General features: G+C 35.7%; 1 protein-coding gene across 8 annotated transcripts in view; it reads left to right on the top strand.

Annotated features, from left to right (window-relative positions):
- Positions 1-21,075, top strand: part of SLC4A10 (solute carrier family 4 member 10) — a 317,997-nt gene that overhangs the window by 279,058 nt on the left and 17,864 nt on the right. For all 8 annotated transcript variants that reach the window (XM_060621101.1, XM_060621094.2, XM_060621093.2 and 5 more), the window contains 5 exons: positions 73-234; positions 9,072-9,323; positions 11,783-11,851; positions 17,091-17,264; positions 18,027-18,149. In XM_060621101.1, the coding sequence (XP_060477084.1) occupies positions 73-234; positions 9,072-9,323; positions 11,783-11,851; positions 17,091-17,264; positions 18,027-18,149 (780 nt within the window). The remainder of the gene's footprint in view (positions 1-72; positions 235-9,071; positions 9,324-11,782; positions 11,852-17,090; positions 17,265-18,026; positions 18,150-21,075) is intronic.

Raw genomic sequence — 21,075 nt, 5'->3', positions numbered from 1 at the left:
CTGTAAGACTTAATTTGATTAGGTATTCATTAATCCAGTAACTAACTATATACATTCTTTTGTTTCCTGTAGCCTACCAGAGATGATCGTGGCTGGTTTGTTACACCTTTAGGTCCAAATCCATGGTGGACAGTAATAGCTGCTATCATTCCAGCTTTGCTCTGTACTATTCTAATTTTTATGGACCAACAGATTACAGCTGTCATCATCAACAGAAAAGAGCATAAGCTAAAGGTATATTTTAACATCCATTTTAATGCAAATGCTCATGACTTAATGGATGTCGATTGATATTTATTATACTTTGCCTGTTCATTTGTATAGTGAAATATTAAGATAATGTTTTCAGGTTTGCAATGTTTATTGTCTGTATTCATGACACTTTGTCTTACAATGAGCTTAAAATTAATTAATTTTTAATTTTTTTAATTTTTTTAACGTTTATTTATTTTTGAGACAGAGAGAGACAGAGCATGAACAGGGTCGGGGCAGAGAGAGAGGGAGACACAGAATCTGAAATAGGCTCCAGGCTCTGAGCTGTCAGCACAGAGCCCGACGCGGGGCTCGAACTCACGGACCGTGAGATCATGACCTGAGCTGAAGTCGGACGCTTAACCGACCAAGCCACCTAGGCGCCCCTAATTTTTAATTTTTTAATGTATTTATAGTGCTTGGCTGAGCCTACACTCTGAAACCTTACTTCCAGAACTTAAAATACACATTGCCAAGGCTGTACCTTTACCACGTTTAAAACAATTTAGTGAAATAACAATCCATTCTGGCGATGTGCAGCTTTACCAATTTGTCTTGTATATGCCATTCTTCTACTTCTCTATTTGATCCTAAGTATTGTCTATTAGGTTGCCTTCATTATTGGAACAAATTACATATTCATGTATTTCTCATTTGCTTTAGTTATTCATCTTTCCATAATGTCTGTGACATTATGGAAAACCCAGCCATAAATGTTATAGTTTGTAAGTGATCTCTTAGCTGAGTTTTATTGCACATTTCAATGACTTTTTTATATACAAAGAGAATAAATATGGATATATCTTATTTATTATATTCTGACTCTGTCATTTTGCAACTGTGAATAATCAAAGTTGTTCACTGGTGTGCAGTATTTCTGAGATATTTAATGTAAGCACTATCACTTCTAGGAATATGTTATATAAAATCAACAAAACCAATGAATGGTCAAAAAAAATCTAAATCAAAACTTATAAAAGCAGAACATGCACAATTAATCAAATTGTTTTGTTCTGGTATCAGATATAGTGGGGATAATTCCCTGCTATCTTCGCATACTCTTTAAACTCTAGGGAAAGTTTCCTTGTCAGAGCAACAGAAATCTTACTTTACAGGATTTCATAAGTATGTTTGTTAGAAGGATTAAACAATCTGTGATTGAACTATTTGATGGAAAATAGTAATGGCATTAATGTAAGAAAGCACAATTATTTGTTTTTTGTTTTTTGTTTTTTTTTTTTTTTTAATTTTTTCCCAACGTTTTTTATTTATTTTTGGGACAGAGAGAGACAGAGCATGAACGGGGGAGGGGCAGAGAGAGAGGGAGACACAGAATCGGAAACAGGCTCCAGGCTCCGAGCCATCAGCCCAGAGCCTGACGCGGGGCTCGAACTCACGGACCGCGAGATCGTGACCTGGCTGAAGTCGGACGCTTAACCGACTGCGCCACCCAGGCGCCCCGAAAGCACAATTATTTGTAATAAATCTTACTAAGAAGGAATTTGGTGTATATTTTGGAGAAAATGTGTGTCTGTTTGAAAACAAAGAGCATTCTTCATTCTCTTTGTAGAAACTAACTCTAGTGCTCCAAACCTTTTTTAAAAGGAGTGTGTTCAATTCACTTTTTGTTTTTGTCAGACAAAATTCTTAATTATGTGGAATTTAAGAAACAAAACAAATGAGCGGAGGGAAAAAAAGAGAGAGACAAACAAGAAACAGACTCTTAACTATAGAGAACACACTGATGGTTACCAGAGGGGAGGTGGGTGGGGGATGGGTGAAATAGGTGATGGGGATTAAGGAGTGCACTTGTGATGATCTCTGGGTGATGCATGGAAGTGTTGAATCACTGTATTGTACACCTGAAACTAATATTACACTGCATGTTAATTAACTGGAATTTAAATAAAAACTTTTTTTAGAAAGGTAATTTTACAAAAATATGTCAGAAAAGTCTTGGGAACTAGACAAGTGGTATGCTGGTACATGGTTAACAGCCAGTTCTCTGCATTTACAAAAGAGAGACCCTGGTTTATAATGTTTGCTGATTTTCATGGTGTGAATACTCCCACCATGACCCATTTCAAGTTACCAGTGTGACATCAATTGGCAGGCAGAAATTTAGGAAATTAAACTATTGGTTCCCATAAGCCTATACGAGCTGGATCCAAAATACCACTGAACTACACCATTCAATATCGGAAACTTTGAGTGATGTGCAGGCCTCAAAACAAGGAATTCAGATTTCCAAGTCTAATAGACTACTTCTTTAATAACAATTATTCAAAAATATTATTTGCTTTTAAGATGTCAGTCATCTGCAAAAGCAAATACTGCCACAACTTAATTAGGAAAGTTACACAGTTGATCAAATAGATCTATAAAACATGTGTAAGTACTGTAGGTTGAATATTGTTAGTCTGTTAACTCTGTTAAGAAGTAGGAAAACATTTTTCCCAGACACGGATTTATTTTTTAAAACTGAAAGCATCTTTATATTTTTCATTGTAAAGTAACATATGCTTTTGGTGTAAAAATTAGACAATGGGGGGTGCCTGGGTGACTCAGTCGGTTAAGCGTCCGACTTCGGCTCAGGTCCTGATTTCGCAGTTTGTGAGTTTGAGACCCGCGTTGGGTTCTGTGCTGACAGATCAGAGCCTGGAGCCTGCTTCAGATTCTGTGTCTACCTCTCTCTCTGCTCCTTCCCTGTCCACACACACACTCTCTCTCTCTCTCTCTCAAAAATAAATAAACATTAAAAAATTAAAAAAAAATTAGACAATAGAGGCACCTAGGTGGCTCAGTCGGTTAAGTGTCCAACTCTTGATTTCGGCTCAGGTCATGATCTCCTGGTTTGTGGAATTGAGCCCCACATCGGACTCTGAGCTGACAGCGCAGAGTCTGCTTGGGATTTTCTCTCTCCCTCTCTTTCTACCCCTCCCCCACTTGTGTGTGTGTGTGCTCTCTGTGTCTCTCTCAAAAATAAGTAAACTTTAAAAAAAATAAATGAAAAAAATTAGACAATATAAAAAGTTAAAAGACAAAAGTGAAAAACATAATTTCATTTCTTAGAGATTATATTGTTAAAATTTTGATATATACCCAAATATATATTTTCATATGACATATGTTACTTGTATTATTTTTCATGTAAGAGCATTAACATGGTAGTCATCCCATGCCAATATATATCTGCATTATCTTTTTGATGGCTGTATATATATTTCATTATATTACACATTTTAAAATGAGCTAAAAGACTCCTATTTTAGGAAGAAAGTAAGCCTTTCAAGTAAGTTAGGTTTTTTGTTTTTGTTTTTAGCCTTTATAATTAGGCAGAAATCCCACTGATCTCACTAAAAAAATATTCTTTATAAAGACTACCAGCTAAACTAGTACAGGCAGTATTTTTTTCCTATATATTAATGGAACTGTATTGAAACAAAATATAGAAGTAAGTGAAGATTGCTGAGGGTAATATAACCTTTTTTGGCCATTCCATTTCCTTGTTCTTTCTAGGTCTCCAAGCCTTATAAATACATAACACCTGCTCCTTCTTCTTCATGAGCCTGTGGTAGGCCCTTGATATACACAGTCTTTCCAAAGCTCCAACTCAGCAAATACACTATATTTCCCCTTTAAATATTATGCAGAATAGCTAAAATATCATGTAACATTTTTAAGTGGGCTTTTCAAGTACTTGCATTTGTAGAATTAAATGTAGCATTAAAACATTTCATTTTTTTAAATTTTATTTATTTATTTTGTGGGGTCCGGGGAGAGGCAGAAAGAGAGGGAGACAGAGAATCCCAAGCAGTCTTCTCACTGTCAGCACAGAGTCTGACATGGGGCTTGAACTCACAACTGCGAGATCATGACTTGAGCCAAAATCAAGAGTCAGATGCTTAACTGACTGAGCCACCCAGGCTCCCCAAAGCCTGAAATAAACTTGAGGCTGAATTACTAAAATACATTACATTATTTATAATTAATTTTTTATTAGACAAATAAGTGACTATGCAATCAAATTTTTATATTTTATCCCTTCATAGCCTGGATTTAGTAAATAATAGAGCAAGTCTGACTTCATCATAAGCTCTGCTATGTTGCCATGAGTAGAAGAATTAATCTTTTCTTGGTCCCTGTAAGTCTGAACACCCCATCCTCCTCCTTAGATGTGGATGTTTGCAAAGCAAGTTCCTTCCAGTGAAGATATATTTTACGTACACTGAACACTTTTTTTTTTTTAACCTCTAACCATTATAAGCTTCAGTATAGTGCGGTCTGCTGCTGCTGATTTTCCTGTTAATAACAATAAAAAAATCACATTCTCAGAACATTCTTGAGTCAGAGTAACGGTTTGTTCCATAGCTACTCTCCCCACCTGTTGCTTCACTGAAATGTTTGCACAGTCTCTTGGCTTTGACTTGAACCACACTGTCAGGAAAAGATACGTGTTTCTTGAGTATATCCCCAGACCACAAGTTAACCACATTTTCAGCTTTTACTAATTTTTTTTATCACTTGAAAACCCATTTTTGCCTTGGTTGAATTATGCCCCCCAAAAGCTTAATGAATCATGTTTTCTAGTTTCTGTAACAAACACCTAGTTGACCCCACATTGTGTATTTCAGTCCACATCACATATCCAAGTCACCTTGGAATTCATCATTTGTATGTCTCCCAAACTTACATTTTAGATCTTTTCACCTTTTCTTCACTTCCATTACCAAAGTAGTTTTCTTATAGGGCATTTTTTCATGCCATTAAAAATGTTTATATCATTTTGAGAGTGTTACTACATACAGAGTAAAGCTGTGTTGAGCTGAAGAAGTTGGCCCAACTCACTAAGTGACTTCCTCCTCCTCCTTCAGAATGAGGAGGCTCAAATTAGCAAAATTTCAACTCACTGCACCTCATGGTCTTTGGGGTCATTCAGGAGTGATAGAAGCTGCAAAATGCAAGTGTAAAAATTTGAGAAGGCAAATTATTATCTGTATTTTATATGGATACAAATCCATACTCTCTCCAGCACTTCTTGTTTTTTACCTGGAGAAGTGGGCTAGCCCTAGGTTAGCTGAATCCCTTTGAAAAGCATTAGAAATAACTGCCTTTTTTTAAAGTACATTCTCTAAAAGTGGAAAGAAAGACACTATGTTACAGAAAAGAAAGTTTCTGTTAAGATACAACTGTGGGCTTTTCTACATGTTTCTGTAGACAGTTCAGGCTTCTTTTGACATCATTTTTAATAAACAGCAATACAATCTCAGATCACTTGAGTAAATGAATGCATTTGCAACATTCATTTGGCACCACATTCTCTTGATGATTATGGCATTTGATATGTTCTTTTTTGCCCTCTTTGTCAGCCTGGTTCTTCATGTCAATCTATAGTCTTTTATGTGGTTAACTTGACAGATGCAGGAAATTGCTGCCAAGCTTTGAAATGAATTTTTTCAGCAGTGGCATCTGGGTATCAGATGGTCCTCTTGGCTGGCCTCTTGTCTTGCTGCATGTTGGTTTTAGTGGGGTCTGGTGTAGCATCACCTGTTGCTATGCTCCCTTTTCCTCCCATATGTCCATTTCCTGTGATTCATGGATGAAAGTGAGAATAAAAGCTCCGATTCTGTCTTTATTTCAGAAAAATCTACAGAAATATGTTAGAAGGTACAGAGTTCTCTCTCTGACAAAGGGATACTTCTCTTTGGCTGTCATGCCTATCAGCTAATAATTTGGGTACAAAGACCAAGTTTTAAGATATTTAATGAAACGCAAGAAGGATGATGATTAATTAGTAGAAGTGCCAGCACTGCTTTATTTCCTTTGATTCACATGAAATTAAGATGCTCCCATTACTGTACAACAAAATCGGGAGGGGATTGTATTTTGTGTTTATTAGATACTTGTGTTTTACAAAACTAGCTTTCTAAATTTAAAAATGAAATTATTCACTCTGAAACCATTATTTTGTCTGCTTCCTGCAATCCAGAATTGCACTGTTTATATTTGTATCATATTGTAAAACCCTAAGTAAGAGCTATAGGAAATCACTATCATGAAGAAGGCCTTCCTTGTATTATTAAGCCATAGTGAACATGAACCCTGGGAAAGCCTAGGATGTGCCAAAAAACGCATGTGCAAGTGAGAATCTCAAAGCCCCTGTCCCCTGCCCTCCTCTGATGTTTATCTCATGGCTGTTAGCACTTCTTCCATTCTCTTAGCAGTACCTTAACTTTGCAAAACAGCCCAGGGGGCACCATTCACACTATACTCCCTCAGAGGCAGAGCTACGTCCTTTGCTTTCTACATCCTTCTCACTCCAGAGTCCCTAGGACAAAACGCTCCTCTAACTGGTTAAGACATGGTCCTTTAAAGGGACCAAAATTTGAGTTCTATTCTATGTGGCTACATCTTCCAAATTGTTCATTGGACTAGAAGACCATAGTGTGGCTCTGGTGAAGCTTCTTCCAATGCTGTTTTGGTTAAGCTGACACCAGAGTGTTTCTCTTCCGGTGTCCCAGCTCTTAGTAATAAAAATCTTTCCTGAGTTACCTGCAAAAAAAAAAAAAAAAGTTTCTAGAGTCCTATTCACGAGGGAATTTGAATTTAGGCATTCTTGTGAGCTGGAACATTGCTACAGCTAAGCCAGGTTGCCACTGTCGTGGTGACAGCACAGGAGGAAAATGTCCTTTTGTGGATATCTGCCATTTTCTCCTCACTGTCGTCTCCTGCACTTTTATCATTTCGTAGGGGTAGACAGAAAGAAAAGGAAGTGCAATTGACTTTAAGTGTGTTTCTCTTAATAGAATGATTAACAAAACAAAATAGCAGAAAGAAAACACCACCAGGACGAGTATGCAACAAATACTCAGCATATTTCACACTCCTGGCTATAGGAGCTTTCATATTAACTAGAAACTGCTTGCAGTTTGGTAAAACTGCCTGGTTAAAAAAAAAAAGGCCAAAATTATTCCTCTAGAAGAATTGGTAATTTCTGCTCATATTCATAATAACAAATTTAATGGCTATATTTATTTTAAATTATACTTATTAAACCCAATTCTATCATGGTTTAAGTATGCATATTTCCCTCTAAAAAAGCCAATCTGTTCCTTATTGATTGCTTCTTGTGTGCCAATGATTGTGTTAAAAACTACAGGAAAGGGGCACCTGGGTGGCTGAGTCTGTTGAGCGTCTGACTTTGGCTCAGGTCATGATCTCAAGGCTCTAGCTCATGAGTTCCAGCCCTGTATCACTTCGAGCTCGCTGCTGTCAGTGCAGAGCTCACTTTGGATCTTCTGTCCCTCTCCCTCTCTGCCCCTAACCGGCTTGTGCTCTCTCTCAAAAATAAATAAATCTTAAAAAAAAAAAAACTACAGGAAATATTGAGAAATTATATAAGTGACCTGCCCTTAAGAAACATGTAATTTTATTGAGGAGCCTTGAAACAAATGAGTACAAATAAAAAATTATTGTTCAATTGCCAGAATATAATAGTCCCTAACATTTACTGAATGCTTAGTGTATATTAGACATTGTTCTAAATGATTTTCAAAGTTAAACAATTTAATTCTCACAACAACCCAAAGGGGTGCCTCCTGTTATCACCATCATCCTTTTTCAGATAGGGAAACAGAGGCACAAGAGGTTAAATGATTTGTCCAGGGGCATTGGTTGAGCCAGCATTTGATCCCGGGCCACCTATCTCCAGAATCTAAGCCGTTAACCACTTTATCATACTACCTTTCATGAAGTAGTCATTAATAGCTGGAGCGTAAAGTAGGCCAAGCCATTCGCTACCTCTGAGGCTTTTTGCTGATGATTTCCTATGGTGGGGGGAGGGCGAGGGAAACGCTGCTTGCTCTTCCCCACCTGCCCTCAGCCACTCACCCTCTCCTAGAGAGCTGTCTTACTTCCCTGCATCTCCACTCCACATGCCTCCTGCACCTGTTTCCTCAGTTATGTTTCCTGCCTGGTCCTAGAAAGCATGGAAGTTTGCAACACCTGGAGGTCAGTGAGAGTGGAGCAGGATCACAGAGAGGTAGAAAACACAAAAACTTTCATTTTAGGGAGGGGCCAAATATTTCTGGTGCTGAAACTGAAACAGATGAGAATAAGATAGAGAATAAAAGCTGTATTAGAATAAAAATAGGTAAATATAAGGAAGCTTAGATTCCATGATATTATTTTTCCCAGTAAGACATTGAGACACCCTCCCATTGAGACAAAAGAAGGCAATTGGACACAGAATGTTTGAGAAGAGTTTCTGTTTAGGAGATCTGATGTGAAGGGCTTCTTAAGCATTGTCGGGAAGTAATTTCTATTCACAGGCCATTCTGAGTGTTGTTGTTGATACAATCCTTACTTTGTTTTCTGTTTTCTACCTGATGCCTGGTATATGGTGTTCAGTAATTTTTTGGTATGAATTAATCACAAATGAGTAGATATACGAATTGTGATTCAACTTGCCTACTTAAGGAAACTAAGAGAAGTGACTGTATTTAATAATGACTTTAATTATACAACAGAAATAGAATGGAAACTAACATAATATTAACCCAGTAATACATTAAACCTATTAAAGTAGATAGAAGTCACTATAATCATAATTGTAAATGGAGCATTTGCAGCTTTTCTTTAAGTGGATTATATGTTTTCACACTGTTACCTTTTTATCTTTAACTTGTTTTGCATTTTAGAATCAGTTGTCTAAGACTCAAGGTAATCTCTCTTTCCTATTCTTATGGTTTCATGGTGGTGGTATCATTTGTCTCTATGCTAAGTTCAGTTTCTGTGAGAATCCTCTTTTCTTTCCACAGAAAGGTTGCGGGTACCATCTGGATCTATTGATGGTGGCTGTCATGCTAGGGGTGTGCTCCATCATGGGCCTGCCATGGTTTGTGGCTGCCACTGTCCTGTCCATCACTCATGTCAACAGCTTAAAACTGGAATCAGAATGTTCAGCTCCAGGAGAACAGCCCAAGTTTCTTGGCATCCGGGAGCAAAGGGTTACTGGGCTTATGATTTTTATTCTTATGGGTTCATCAGTCTTCATGACCAGTATTCTGAAGGTAATTAAGTCTACCTTTATGAAGTTGAGAGAGGGCAGAATATATTTATTATTGTTTAAGAAATCTCACTTGAAGCTAAGCCAACAATTTGCAAATATTGTATGACACGTGATACAAATGATAAATTTCTTTACCATGTTTATACAACTTCTTAACGGGAAGTTATGGGCTATATTTCAGAATCCTTAAAAACATAAGAAATTTAGTCTGGCAAAGTAAAGTTTGATGTGTAAATTATTATCATAATTTTGAAACAGTTACCAAGTTATGGGGACAGGTCACTCATTTCTAACTAATTTCTGACTTGAGTTCACTGTAGGCCTACATGAAATAAAGTCTCTATTTTCTTGTCCGATGTATTTGCAATTAACATTACCTAGTGCAAAATAGAGGTACAGAGATGAGCAATGTAATGGTCATGGCCACATACGCAGTTTTGTGTATTAAATGTTACATGAAACTACTACATGGACATCACTATTGTATGTACTTATTTTTTCACATTTAAAATAATTGAATCCATTTTGAAAAGCGTTAAAGAGTAATTATTTTGGCATAGAATTTTGGCAGATATTACCAAGGTATGTCAATTATATTTTAAATTATAGCTCATTTTATTTGCCTGTACTTTGAAAATTTTGATGGAATCCTTCAGTCATTTATACAAGTTTACTTATATTTATCATTTTTTGCAAGTACATTTGTAAGAATTCATTTCTATGTTATATAAGTAACTATAGAGCTAGAATTATGCTGAGCTAGTCCAGGAAAAAGAGAAAAATTGAACAGTTCACATGCTTGCAAATATCTGGCATAATGTAAGAACATCTAGATGTTAGCTCCATTCTTCATCTTTAATCCCAATATCTTTTTTTCTTTCTTATTACTTTATTATGCAAATAAAACTTCATTTTAGTTGTCATATTTAGAAATCAGTGTAAGAGAATGTTTGAAGCCTAAATCTTTCAATACTGTGAACATAAACCATCCATTGAACACTTCAGTGTATAGTTACAGATAAGCTTTATCAAATAACCTTAACCAACCCAAAAATTAAATGGAGAAAAGACGAGGAAGGGAATTAAATTACATTATTTTAAAAGCATATTCTGAGTCATAGTTTCCAAAGCTACTATATTTATTTATAAATAAATATCTGTATTAGCCTGGTTAACACATATCTTAACTTTTACATAGAAATTACTTTTTAAAAAGTTTCCTCATTTAAAACTATGTAATTGGAGAACACATTTCAATTATTTTAATGTTTACTTATTTTTGAGAGAGAGTAAGTGAGCGAGAGCAGGGGAGGGACAGAGAAAGAGGAAGACACAGAATCTGAAGCAGACTCCAGACTCTGAGCTGTCAGCACAGAGCCCAACAGGGGGCTTGAACTCATGAATCTTTGCTAAATCATGACCTGAACCAAAGTCCAATGCTTAACTGACTGAGCTACCCAGGTGCCCCTGGAGAAAACATTTCAATGGCATAAATAATTACATTTGTCTAAACTACTATAATAACCTGCATCAGATTCATTTGGAAGTGCTACTCCAGCTCAGAACTGGTAAAGACTAAAGTAACACTTGTATTTATTTAAAACAATGGTAAAAATTGAAAAAAACTATAGCAAATTTCACTACACACTGTTGATACCAAATTTCACTATCTCTATGACAGAAAATTAGACAGTTTATAAATAGAATAGGCTTATATCAAGATTGCTTTCATGTTTCTGACCAATTAACTTTATAAATATAAAGTTACATAATATAAACATAAACTTTATAAAAATAAATATAACTTTATAAAATATATCTAATATTCACCTAAATTATTTCCAGATAAATGTAGTTCTCTTTTCAGTAAATTTAGTCTCGTTTTTTCTCTTCAAATGGTAACAAAAATTTTCACCATCTTAAATATTCCTGTGCCTGAAATAGTCTCAGCACTCTGGTACAGAAAATATCAAAGTTTTCATTGAACACATACCTTTTTTTTCCCCTCCAGGTAGATTAAAAACAACTGTCATCTGTTTTATTTTGTCCTGTTTGTATAGTTATATTCATGTGGTCACATAAAAATCATTATCTTATCGTTGTGAGGCAAAATTCAAATTTCCCTATAGTAGTACAATAATAATAGTTAATATTTATTGTTTATTATGTATTATAAATGTACTTTTTTAGGCTTTGGCCTATTAAATACTCATAACAACCCTATTATCCCCATCCCTCTTTAGATATATGTGGGGAAGCTAGGGCACAGAGAGCTTAAGTAACTGACCTAAGATTATGCAGCTAAAAAAGTGCTAGAGTGGGGATTTGAACCCGAGTCTTCTGACTTGGCCCACTATTGCTTCTAAAATATTTTTCTGTGTTTTTCTTTGGTAAGCGAAAAACAGCATGAGCAGTTATTTGAACATAACTTGTATCTTTTTTCTAATTGTTCTTTTACAGTTTATTCCCATGCCCGTGCTATATGGGGTGTTTCTTTATATGGGTGCTTCATCTCTAAAGGGAATTCAGGTAAATTGCTTTCAGTAAATGATGCACATCTGTGATGACTTATCTTGGGTCGATTCATGCTAAATCATGTGATAGCTAAGAAAATGACATCATCTGACGATCAGCTTTCAGACCACAGTTAAATTTCTTCAACCTGGTTCCTAACTTTAAGGTACTTTTGTTTACCATAAGTTATGTTAAAACTGTATAAGGTTTAGACTTTACAACCCTCTTAGAAAAGTAATGACAGTATATTTCAAAATATATCCAAAAGCTTTTAATCTTTGCTACTGTAATCATGTGTATGGAACAGAAAAGAACTGTATGCACAAAGATGTTCATTGTAACACATACTATCAAAATATTGGAAATAACCCAACTATCCATCAGCAGTAAAATAATTAAGTGGTCTATGGTACAGTCATTTAAAATTGGTAATTATGATGGCCATAAAAGGAACATGATAAAAATGCTTATGGCTTAATAATCCAAAGCAAAAAAGTAGGAAAACAAGCTGTACCTACCATAGGTTTATAAAGCTGTGAGTGTGAATGGACCAAAAAGGAAGGTAGATAAATAAAAACAATTTATTAGGGTAGTGAGACCCTGGGTGATTCTTTTCCTTTTATGCTTGTGTTTCTATCATTATTACAATTATAGTTATAGGATTCTTTTTTAAAAAAATTAAAACTAAAAGTAAAGGTACAGGGTAAGGCAATTTCAAGGTACAAAGGAAAACTTAGTTGTTTAAGTATTGGTTAAATCAGTGTAATTATACGAATTTTCTATTGCTGCATAACAGATTACAGTTCACTTAGTGGCTTTAAACAACAAACACTTATTATCTCACATTTTGTGCGGGTTATGAATTTGGGAGTAGATTAGCCGGGTGGTTCTAGCTCCAGGTGTCTCATTTGGTTCCTGTCAGAATATGGACAAGGTCTGCAGGCATCTGAAAGCTTGAATAGGACTGGAGGACCAGGGTCTGAGATGGCTGATCACACGGCTGTGGGAAAAGGCATCAGCCTCTCCCTGGCTTTTGGCAGGATGCCCCAGGTTTGTTTGTTTGTTTGTTGTTGTTGCTGTTGTTGTTTTGCTACACAGGCCTCTCCACAGGAGACTCAAGTGCCCTCATGACCCGGAAGCTAACTTCCATCAGCGTGAGCAACCCGAAAGAGAGGGAGGGTGGAGTCACTGTGCCTTTTGGCTTAGTTGCCAAAGTCACACATGGTCACTTCCACTTTTTTCTTATATGTTAGGGGTGAGTCATTATATCCAGCTTGCACACGTGGAGGGAAATTAGACCCCATCTCTTGAAGAGACTAGTGTGGAAGAATTTGTGGACACATTTTAAAATGACCACAACTGTATTGTAAATCTTTGCGGAGGTGCTTAGCAAATTATTCATGCTTATGATACTATAATGGTTTGAATAGTGCTTCCCCCAAATTCACGCCCGCTTGGAAACTCAGGATGTGACCTTATTTAAAGATAGAGTCTTGGAGATGGATTAGTTTTGGAACTCAAAATGAGCTCATCTTCACCCTAAATCCAGTGACTGGCATCCTTCTAAGAAGAGAGGACACAAGGAGACACAGGGAAGAATGCCACACAAGGACAGAGGCAGATTTCTACTTAAATTTACCTTTGAATAATCTTGTCTTATAACTTAACATTATTGATCTGAAGCACTAAAGTTTTCTTGAAAGGAGACGAATTCTGAGGGCTATTTATTGAAAATAAATCTATTTTTTGTTGGCCAAAAGGAATACATAAATTGCTGCTTTTCCTATGACACTACTAGTCGCATTGCTGTTCAAATACATGAAAGAAAGGTCATCTGGTTATTATGATTTTGTCAAATTTCACACATGTTAATGGAGCACAGGGTGCTGGATGGCAAGCCGTGGTTCAACGGTAGACTACAAGAGAAATTGAAATAGGTAATTCATCACTCACAGGTCCTGGAGGAAGTACCTGGCACACCTGAAGGGACCACATGAGGAAGTCAAGGCAGAGTACAGACAGAGAAAGAATCAAGACCTGGGCCACATGCCTTTATTTGGATATGTGGATAAAGTGCTTTGGGGTTCCTGGTCTAAGGCTGATTGATCAATTCAAATAAAAAGAGCAGGGTTTTGGGAAGCCCCATGGGGGTCTTTTCTAAGGAGCACACAAGGGGAAGGCTGTGGGAGTTAGGGGAGACTATTTATTGTAAGGACATTTCGGGGAGCCATCTCAGAAACTTACATTTGCTTGTTAGTCTGCCGGCTGTAGTCCGGTGCATGTGTTTACATGAGGGGCTAGTTGTCAATTCAGGTGACCACAGGCTGCTTAGCCAAACAGAACGGATACCAAGGCAATAATACCATGGGGGATAGCTTAGTTAAATTCTTGACACTGAGGGACAGGCAGTACAGAAATCTCTTCCTGAATGAACAACTAACCAGTTTCTGACTTTGAGAGAAGAAAAAGCATTCAGCCTTAGGAAAGTACTGGATGTCAGAACTGAGGCAAAACTTCAATACAAAGTCATTGAAAGATCACTGGACATCCCAAATAGATACTATGACTGTTTTTTCCTGACACTGGGTGAAATTTACCTGGGAGAGGGAAATGGTTGAGAAGTGTTATGCATTTAAATTTTACTCAAAATGGATTTAACTTGCTCATTTATAATTTCATGTATGAAAAATGTATTTTGAAAGAATTGGTTTGATAACGCAGATAGGGAAGAGTACCGAAGACGTTTTATTTGTTTTACTGTTTTTTGTGGGGTTTTTTGTTTGTTTTTTGCCTTTGGCAAAAGTTCCACGAGCACTAATTTCATCTGTAAGTGAAAAGTATTTATTATTAGGCCCCAGGCTCACATAAATACAGCAGCAGAAGTTTAAGAAACAAAGTAAAATCATTTTGATAGGTTTCAACAGATTTTTCCTCCTAATTCCACTCACATGATTTTATACCCGTGAGGTTTAGAACTAAACAAGAATGTCAGGTTTTGGAATTATTTGGGGTGTGAATCTCTCAATTGAAAATTGAGGAAAACTTTATTAAAGGCCCATGAGAAAAGTAAAATGAGTTTTAAATAGCACGAATGAAACAGCAAGCAGGGTCTCACACTGAGAACAGGGTTAGTGAAAATTTAAGTGAACCCCGAACTCAGGAAGTTGAAATTCCTATTTGGGCTAACTGGGTGGGGGAATGGAATATTGAGATTAGGGCAAGATAAAAGCCAAATGCAAAACTCAGGATACATGTGTCATGATTATCGTTACTTGAGTAGTAATAAGCATGTGCTGGGTACCAACAGTTCCAGGAGCATGTTACTTAGTTACCCTATATGCTGAAGGAACCTGTATGCTACCTGTTTGGCAATATTATGAAACATATTATCTAGGCTTCTCACTGTGCAACATGGCAGAAAAAACAGATCACAGTGTTCTTATGAATGCTGTTTCTATACTCAGATATATAACCACATCTATATTCATTCCAACACTTCAGGAATCCAAAGTAAAGCAAATGTGCCATTTAAGCAATAACAATGGAAGCACCCACACACTGAAGAACACTTATGCAATAACAGCTTCACAAATGGAGAAATGATAGCTGGGAAAAACAAGTTCTATCGAAACTGAAACATTCAGTTATAAGCCAGAGATTTTACTTTATTTCCTCCCTATTCCCACCTCCACCAATCACCAAATTTTCTTTAATGACATGTAATTTAAAGAGATATTTAAGAGATAGAAATAAGAGCTAATGAAATGTTTGGGGACAATATGGAGAAGGATAAACCAAGAAAAAGAAATTCAGCACTTGGTACTTGGCATAGAAGGTTTTCAATAAATGATTTTAGAAGGTATTAATGAATATAAATAAATACCTGAACAGTGGGTGAACTAACCTACATATGATTCTGGTTTAGATGACTGAGGGAAGAAAGGTCATGCTGTGCCATAAGTCAAGGAACATAGAAGAAAAGATGGGTTTATGCTGAGTTTGAGATTCTTATTATATATATATAGCAAGTTTTGGTTAAAAAAAAAAAGGATGTTTGGCCCTGACATTTTACAACATGGGTATTTGTCGCTTGGCATATTAATTTTGGAATACCTGATGAGAATTGCTTACAATTTTTTCATAAATTAGCTAAAAGATAAGATCAAATATCAGTCTTTTGAAGATGCATAATAGATATTACTGTAGAAATGGTATGAAAGAACTGACAGTGATTGAAACCATCATTTTCTAAATAATCACTTCTTGTTGGAAACATTGGAAACTGCAAAAATCGGCCTGAGAAATATTAAACAAAACGCTCCACATAGAATAAAACTAACCTGCAGTAAAATATGTTAGTAAGTAGAATGTGATTGAAGATTTAAACTTCTTGTGAAAATTTCATATATAAAATTTGAATTGGGAAATTTTGCGTTGGTACATAAAAATGGTCTCAAAATCAAAATTGTAACAATAATATATAGTCCAAAAATAATTGGACTACCTTCATGGTAAGACTTAAACAGAACTAATAATAAAATACGGTTGAAAAAATTGTAAATGGTTTGACCGTGCACTATAGGAAATTGATCAAGAAATCAAATTAACAAAGTTTGCTCTGGAAAATACTTTATTAACAGTAATTCATCTGGGTTAAGTCTTTGTGGCTAAGGTGTTTGTGTTTCTAAAGACAACCTCAAAACCTTGTTGGGGGTCGAAGTGTCAAGGCCAAAACAGCAGAATGAAAACATCTTACTCAGCAGCAGGATCTGGGTCGAGAGCTCAGGAGAGAGAGAGCAAGAGCGAGAGTGCTGAAGTAGAGACCTAGGTCTAGAAGTCTCTAACAAGCATGTGAAATTTGAACCTTGGGTATGGATGAGCTCTTTCAGGAGAGGAGAGAGTATGGCAGTCAAGGAATCCCCAAGCTAATTGTGATGTGATAATGAGAAAGAGGATGATGATTTTCTTTTTTCTCTCAAGGCTATACTCTTCCAAGTAGCAACATCTAGCATTGACTTTAATATTTTTAAACTCTTCTAAGTTACAGCCTGTCTCCATATTCAAGAAAATGTGGAATGCTATGAAACTGAAATTGTGCGTTTCAGAGTGTATGCATGGCAATCCCATTGTCCTGATGCCCAGAGGTCAACTTAAGTGTGATCCAGATGTAGCATATTTTGGACCATATTGAACATCTACTTGTCCTACTTGTATTGTTGTCTGTAAAAAGAAACTTAGTCTGTTTATCTTTTAGTTCTTTGATAGAATAAAGCTCTTCTGGATGCCTGCAAAACATCAGCCAGATTTTATATACCTAAGGCATGTGCCACTTCGAAAAGTCCATCTCTTCACAGTTATTCAGATGAGTTGCCTTGGCCTTTTGTGGATAATAAAAGTTTCAAGAGCTGCTATTGTCTTTCCCATGATGGTAAGAAACTTTTAAGTCCACTTTTTTTCTCCTCCTCTGATTTTCTGCTTTGGAAACACATAAAACTGAAATTGGAACAATAGAGTCATTTTGAACTATTATTGGAAACCATGGCATAAACTTGAGTTACTAACACTAGTGACTAAGATAGAGTTTGAGATTATACATGAATTTCAGTGATTCATATTAGTTTTGTCTCTATCATCCTGAATATTCGCAGTGGTTTGAATTAATTGAAGTTAGGTAGAAAAATGTAAACTTTGAAAATGTAGCATTAAAGATGTAGCACTAGCAAATCTGAAAAACTAGGGGGATTTTAAAATTAAATTTTATGAAATATTGCATATAAATTTCAAATACTGCATTCAAATACTGAATTTGAGTGACTATAAATAATTTAAAATATCATCACAGGTAAGAATGGTTTAATGTTCATTAAAATAATGCAAATTATTAATTACATCTATCAAAGGAAACAATCCAATATATTTTGTAGGGCTCTTTTTTTTTTTTTTTTTTTTTTTTTTTTAATGGCCTCTTTAAGAGACTCCTTTACTGGGCAAAATCAGGGCTGTTATTCTGGGGATGTGGTAAGAAAAGGAACTGAAGGATGCAAAGGTACAGTGTCTCATACACACATGACTTCAAGTGCCACTTTAATCTCAGTCTTAACTGAAATTGACTTGTTTCCATCAAGAACCAAAGCTACATCTCCCATTTTAATTTTTTCCCTGTTTTAAACTATCTTATTGTTTACTTCAGGTGTTAGCTCTGGTATTTGTGAGAAAATTGATGGACTTTCTGTTTACAAAACGGGAACTCAGCTGGTTGGATGATTTAATGCCCGAGAGTAAGAAAAAGAAACTAGAAGATGCTGAAAAAGAAGTAAGTCTGAGCAAAATCAGTATCTTATCAAGAGACAAAAAAGGAGCACTTGCATAGTAACAGCTCTTTGCAAAATTTATCCCATGTTTATATTTAGATAGTTAGCAGTTACTAACAACCACAGGTGGATTATTAATGTTTGGAGGGTTAATGTTTAAAATCATAAACTTGAAACTTGAGCACAAACCTTACATGAGAAAACCAAACCCTAGTGAAATAAGCAAACACTTTGTACTTCATTATCCTCCAAATTGTAAGCTTTGCTTTTCTATTCCCTCCCTTGTGGATGGCAGAACCTTACTGATGCTTAACTATTTCCAAGTTATGGTCCCGCAATGACTGCTTTTTGGTTGAATATGTGAGAAGGAAAAAAAGAGATATTAGTCCTCTTGGTATTTTTCTAAGGAACTAAGTTTTAATGGAAAGATCCTAATTCTAATTAAAATATATAATTAGGGTTTTTTTTTTGAAATAGATTAAATGCTTATGCTGATCTGACCTGCTTTCAAAGTGATTTGAGATTGAGTAAATGTGATTTGAGAGAGTTTTGGGATTTAATTACTTCCTTGGACTACTGATTTATCCTATTCTGTTTCATGTGTTAAGACCATTTGTTTTAAGTTTTATGGCATATTTGAAGTTCATATGTAAGTCTGGGTCTCTTTTTTAGGCTAGTAATCATAACATTAAAAATATTTTCTATAGGAGAGAGCCAAAGCATAAGAGACTCTTAAAAACTGAGAACAAACTGAGGGTTGACAGGGGGTGGGAAGGAGGGGAGGGTGGGTGATGGGTATTGAGGAGGGCACCTTTTGGGATGAGCACTGGGTGTTGTATGGAAACCAATTTGACAATAAATTTCATATATTAAAAAAAATATTTTCTATAAAAACTACAGAGTATAAATGAAAAAAAAAAATGACCAGTATACTATCTACCAGAATGATTGAGCCCATAGATTATAAAACATAAGAACAAAATTTCCATTTCTTTCATCTGGAAAGAAAATATTTGGTAAGAATTGCGCATTATTTTTTCCACCATTTCTTCTACTAGGCAGTCAGTAAATGTACTCAGTTTCCTATCTACAGCATAATTTCTCAAGCCAAGGTTTTATTCCTCTCTCCTTTGGGGAATTTGTTTGCAAACATTTCAGTGGTTTTAATTTTTCCTCAGTCATTAGTTAAAATCAGACTAGGCCCCAAAGTCTAATGAAATTTCTGCTCAGATGTTTTTACAAATATGGGCTGCTTTTCCATGGTCTCCCATTGCTGACAATGGATCCCCGCTTTAGAGATTGATCATAATGATGTATCTTAATTTTGAATGATTATTTTAATTTTTCCAAATAATGTAGAATGAATACTTAAAATCATACTTCTAGTAATATTAATACAACATTGAAATATCATATTATAAAATTATCATTTTTCTTAAGTTTTCTCTTTGATATGTTCTTATTTATGAGAGATTAAAAAAATTTTTTTTAAACCTTTATTTGTTTTTGAGAGACAGAGCATGAGAAGGGGAGGAGCAGAGAAAGAGGGAGACACAGAATCTGAAGCAGGCTCCAGGCTCTGAGCTGTCAGCACAGAGTCTGAAATAGGGCGAGATCATGATCTGAGCTGACGTGGGATACTTAACCGACTGAGCCACCCAGGTGCCCCTAATTATAAGAGATTTGTTTTTTAAATGTATTTATTTGTTTTGAGAGAGAGAGAGAGACAAGAGTGCAAACAAGGGAGGGGCAGAGAGAGAGAGGGAGAGAGAGAATCCCAAGCAGGCTCTGCACTGTTAGCACAGAGCCAGATGGGGGGCTTGATCTCACAAACCATGAGATCATGACCTGACTGAACTGAGATTAAGAGTCAGGTGCTTAACCTACTGAGCTACCCAGGTGCCCCTAACTATGAAAGGTTTTTAAAAACAATGCCTTAATTATGATATTGCATTTTAGGGCTTAAGTAAAGGTTTGGCCTCCTTCTCAGATAGGATTCAAGAAAAATATGACAGAATTTGGTATAAATTAAATGTAAATAAGATGGACACTGGAATATAAAAATTCAAAAGGCTTAAATTATCCATACTTGATGTAATTAAAATTATTCAGCAATTATTTTTGAAAACAATACCCAAAAAAGCTTAAATTCCAAAGAAGATGATTTTGAATATAAAACTCTTTGACCATGAGCTTTTTCTGAGTCTTTCTGATAATGAGAATGATATTAAGTATATTAAAGCAGTAACTTCTAAATGTAGTTTTGCTTTACTTTCTTGCTTTGATTTCGAATCTCTCCACTACCTCCATAGAGAAAGTTAGCAACAGCCCCAGCCATATAATCATCTCTTTCAGAGCATACCCCTTAGGCCTTACCATACCATGGAGCATCCTTGCTGTTCTAGAACTTTGTAAAATGAAAAGTTGTATAATGTATACATCACATATATTATATTTAATTTTCTTTCCTTTTGTCATTTAAAGAAAAGTTTAGATTCTCCCTTATTTCCACTGCTCAGAACCTCTCCTGAAGCTGCATATATATGGTGTGGTATAAATGTGTGCCAGATACCATTTTGGAATTTATTAATGTCAGCTAGAAAGAGACCCTATTTAATAAGCTTCCAACCATTTTACATTATAGGCCCACTGTATTCCAATGGGTGTTTACTGTTTTTTGATTATGAAGATAAATATTTTAGAAGTAATCAAATATTACTAAATTTCTCAGATTCCATGTCTTCCAAAAGGATACAAAAATAGATTAAAGATTTATTGAGGCAAATTTGTCCTTGGATCCTTCAGATCAGAGTATGAGAAAAAGTGGGGGAAATGCCTTGCAATAATACATTAATCAGGCAGATTTACAGACCTTTAAAGTCTCAAATAGATTAATATAATGATGCTTTCATGCGAATCTCAGTGCAT

This window comes from Panthera onca, chromosome C1 (genome assembly GCF_046562875.1).
Source record: "Panthera onca isolate mPanOnc1 chromosome C1, mPanOnc1 haplotype 2, whole genome shotgun sequence".
In the NCBI taxonomy this organism is placed as follows: domain Eukaryota; kingdom Metazoa; phylum Chordata; class Mammalia; order Carnivora; family Felidae; genus Panthera; species Panthera onca.
This window is presented reverse-complemented; position numbering and strand designations above follow the sequence as displayed.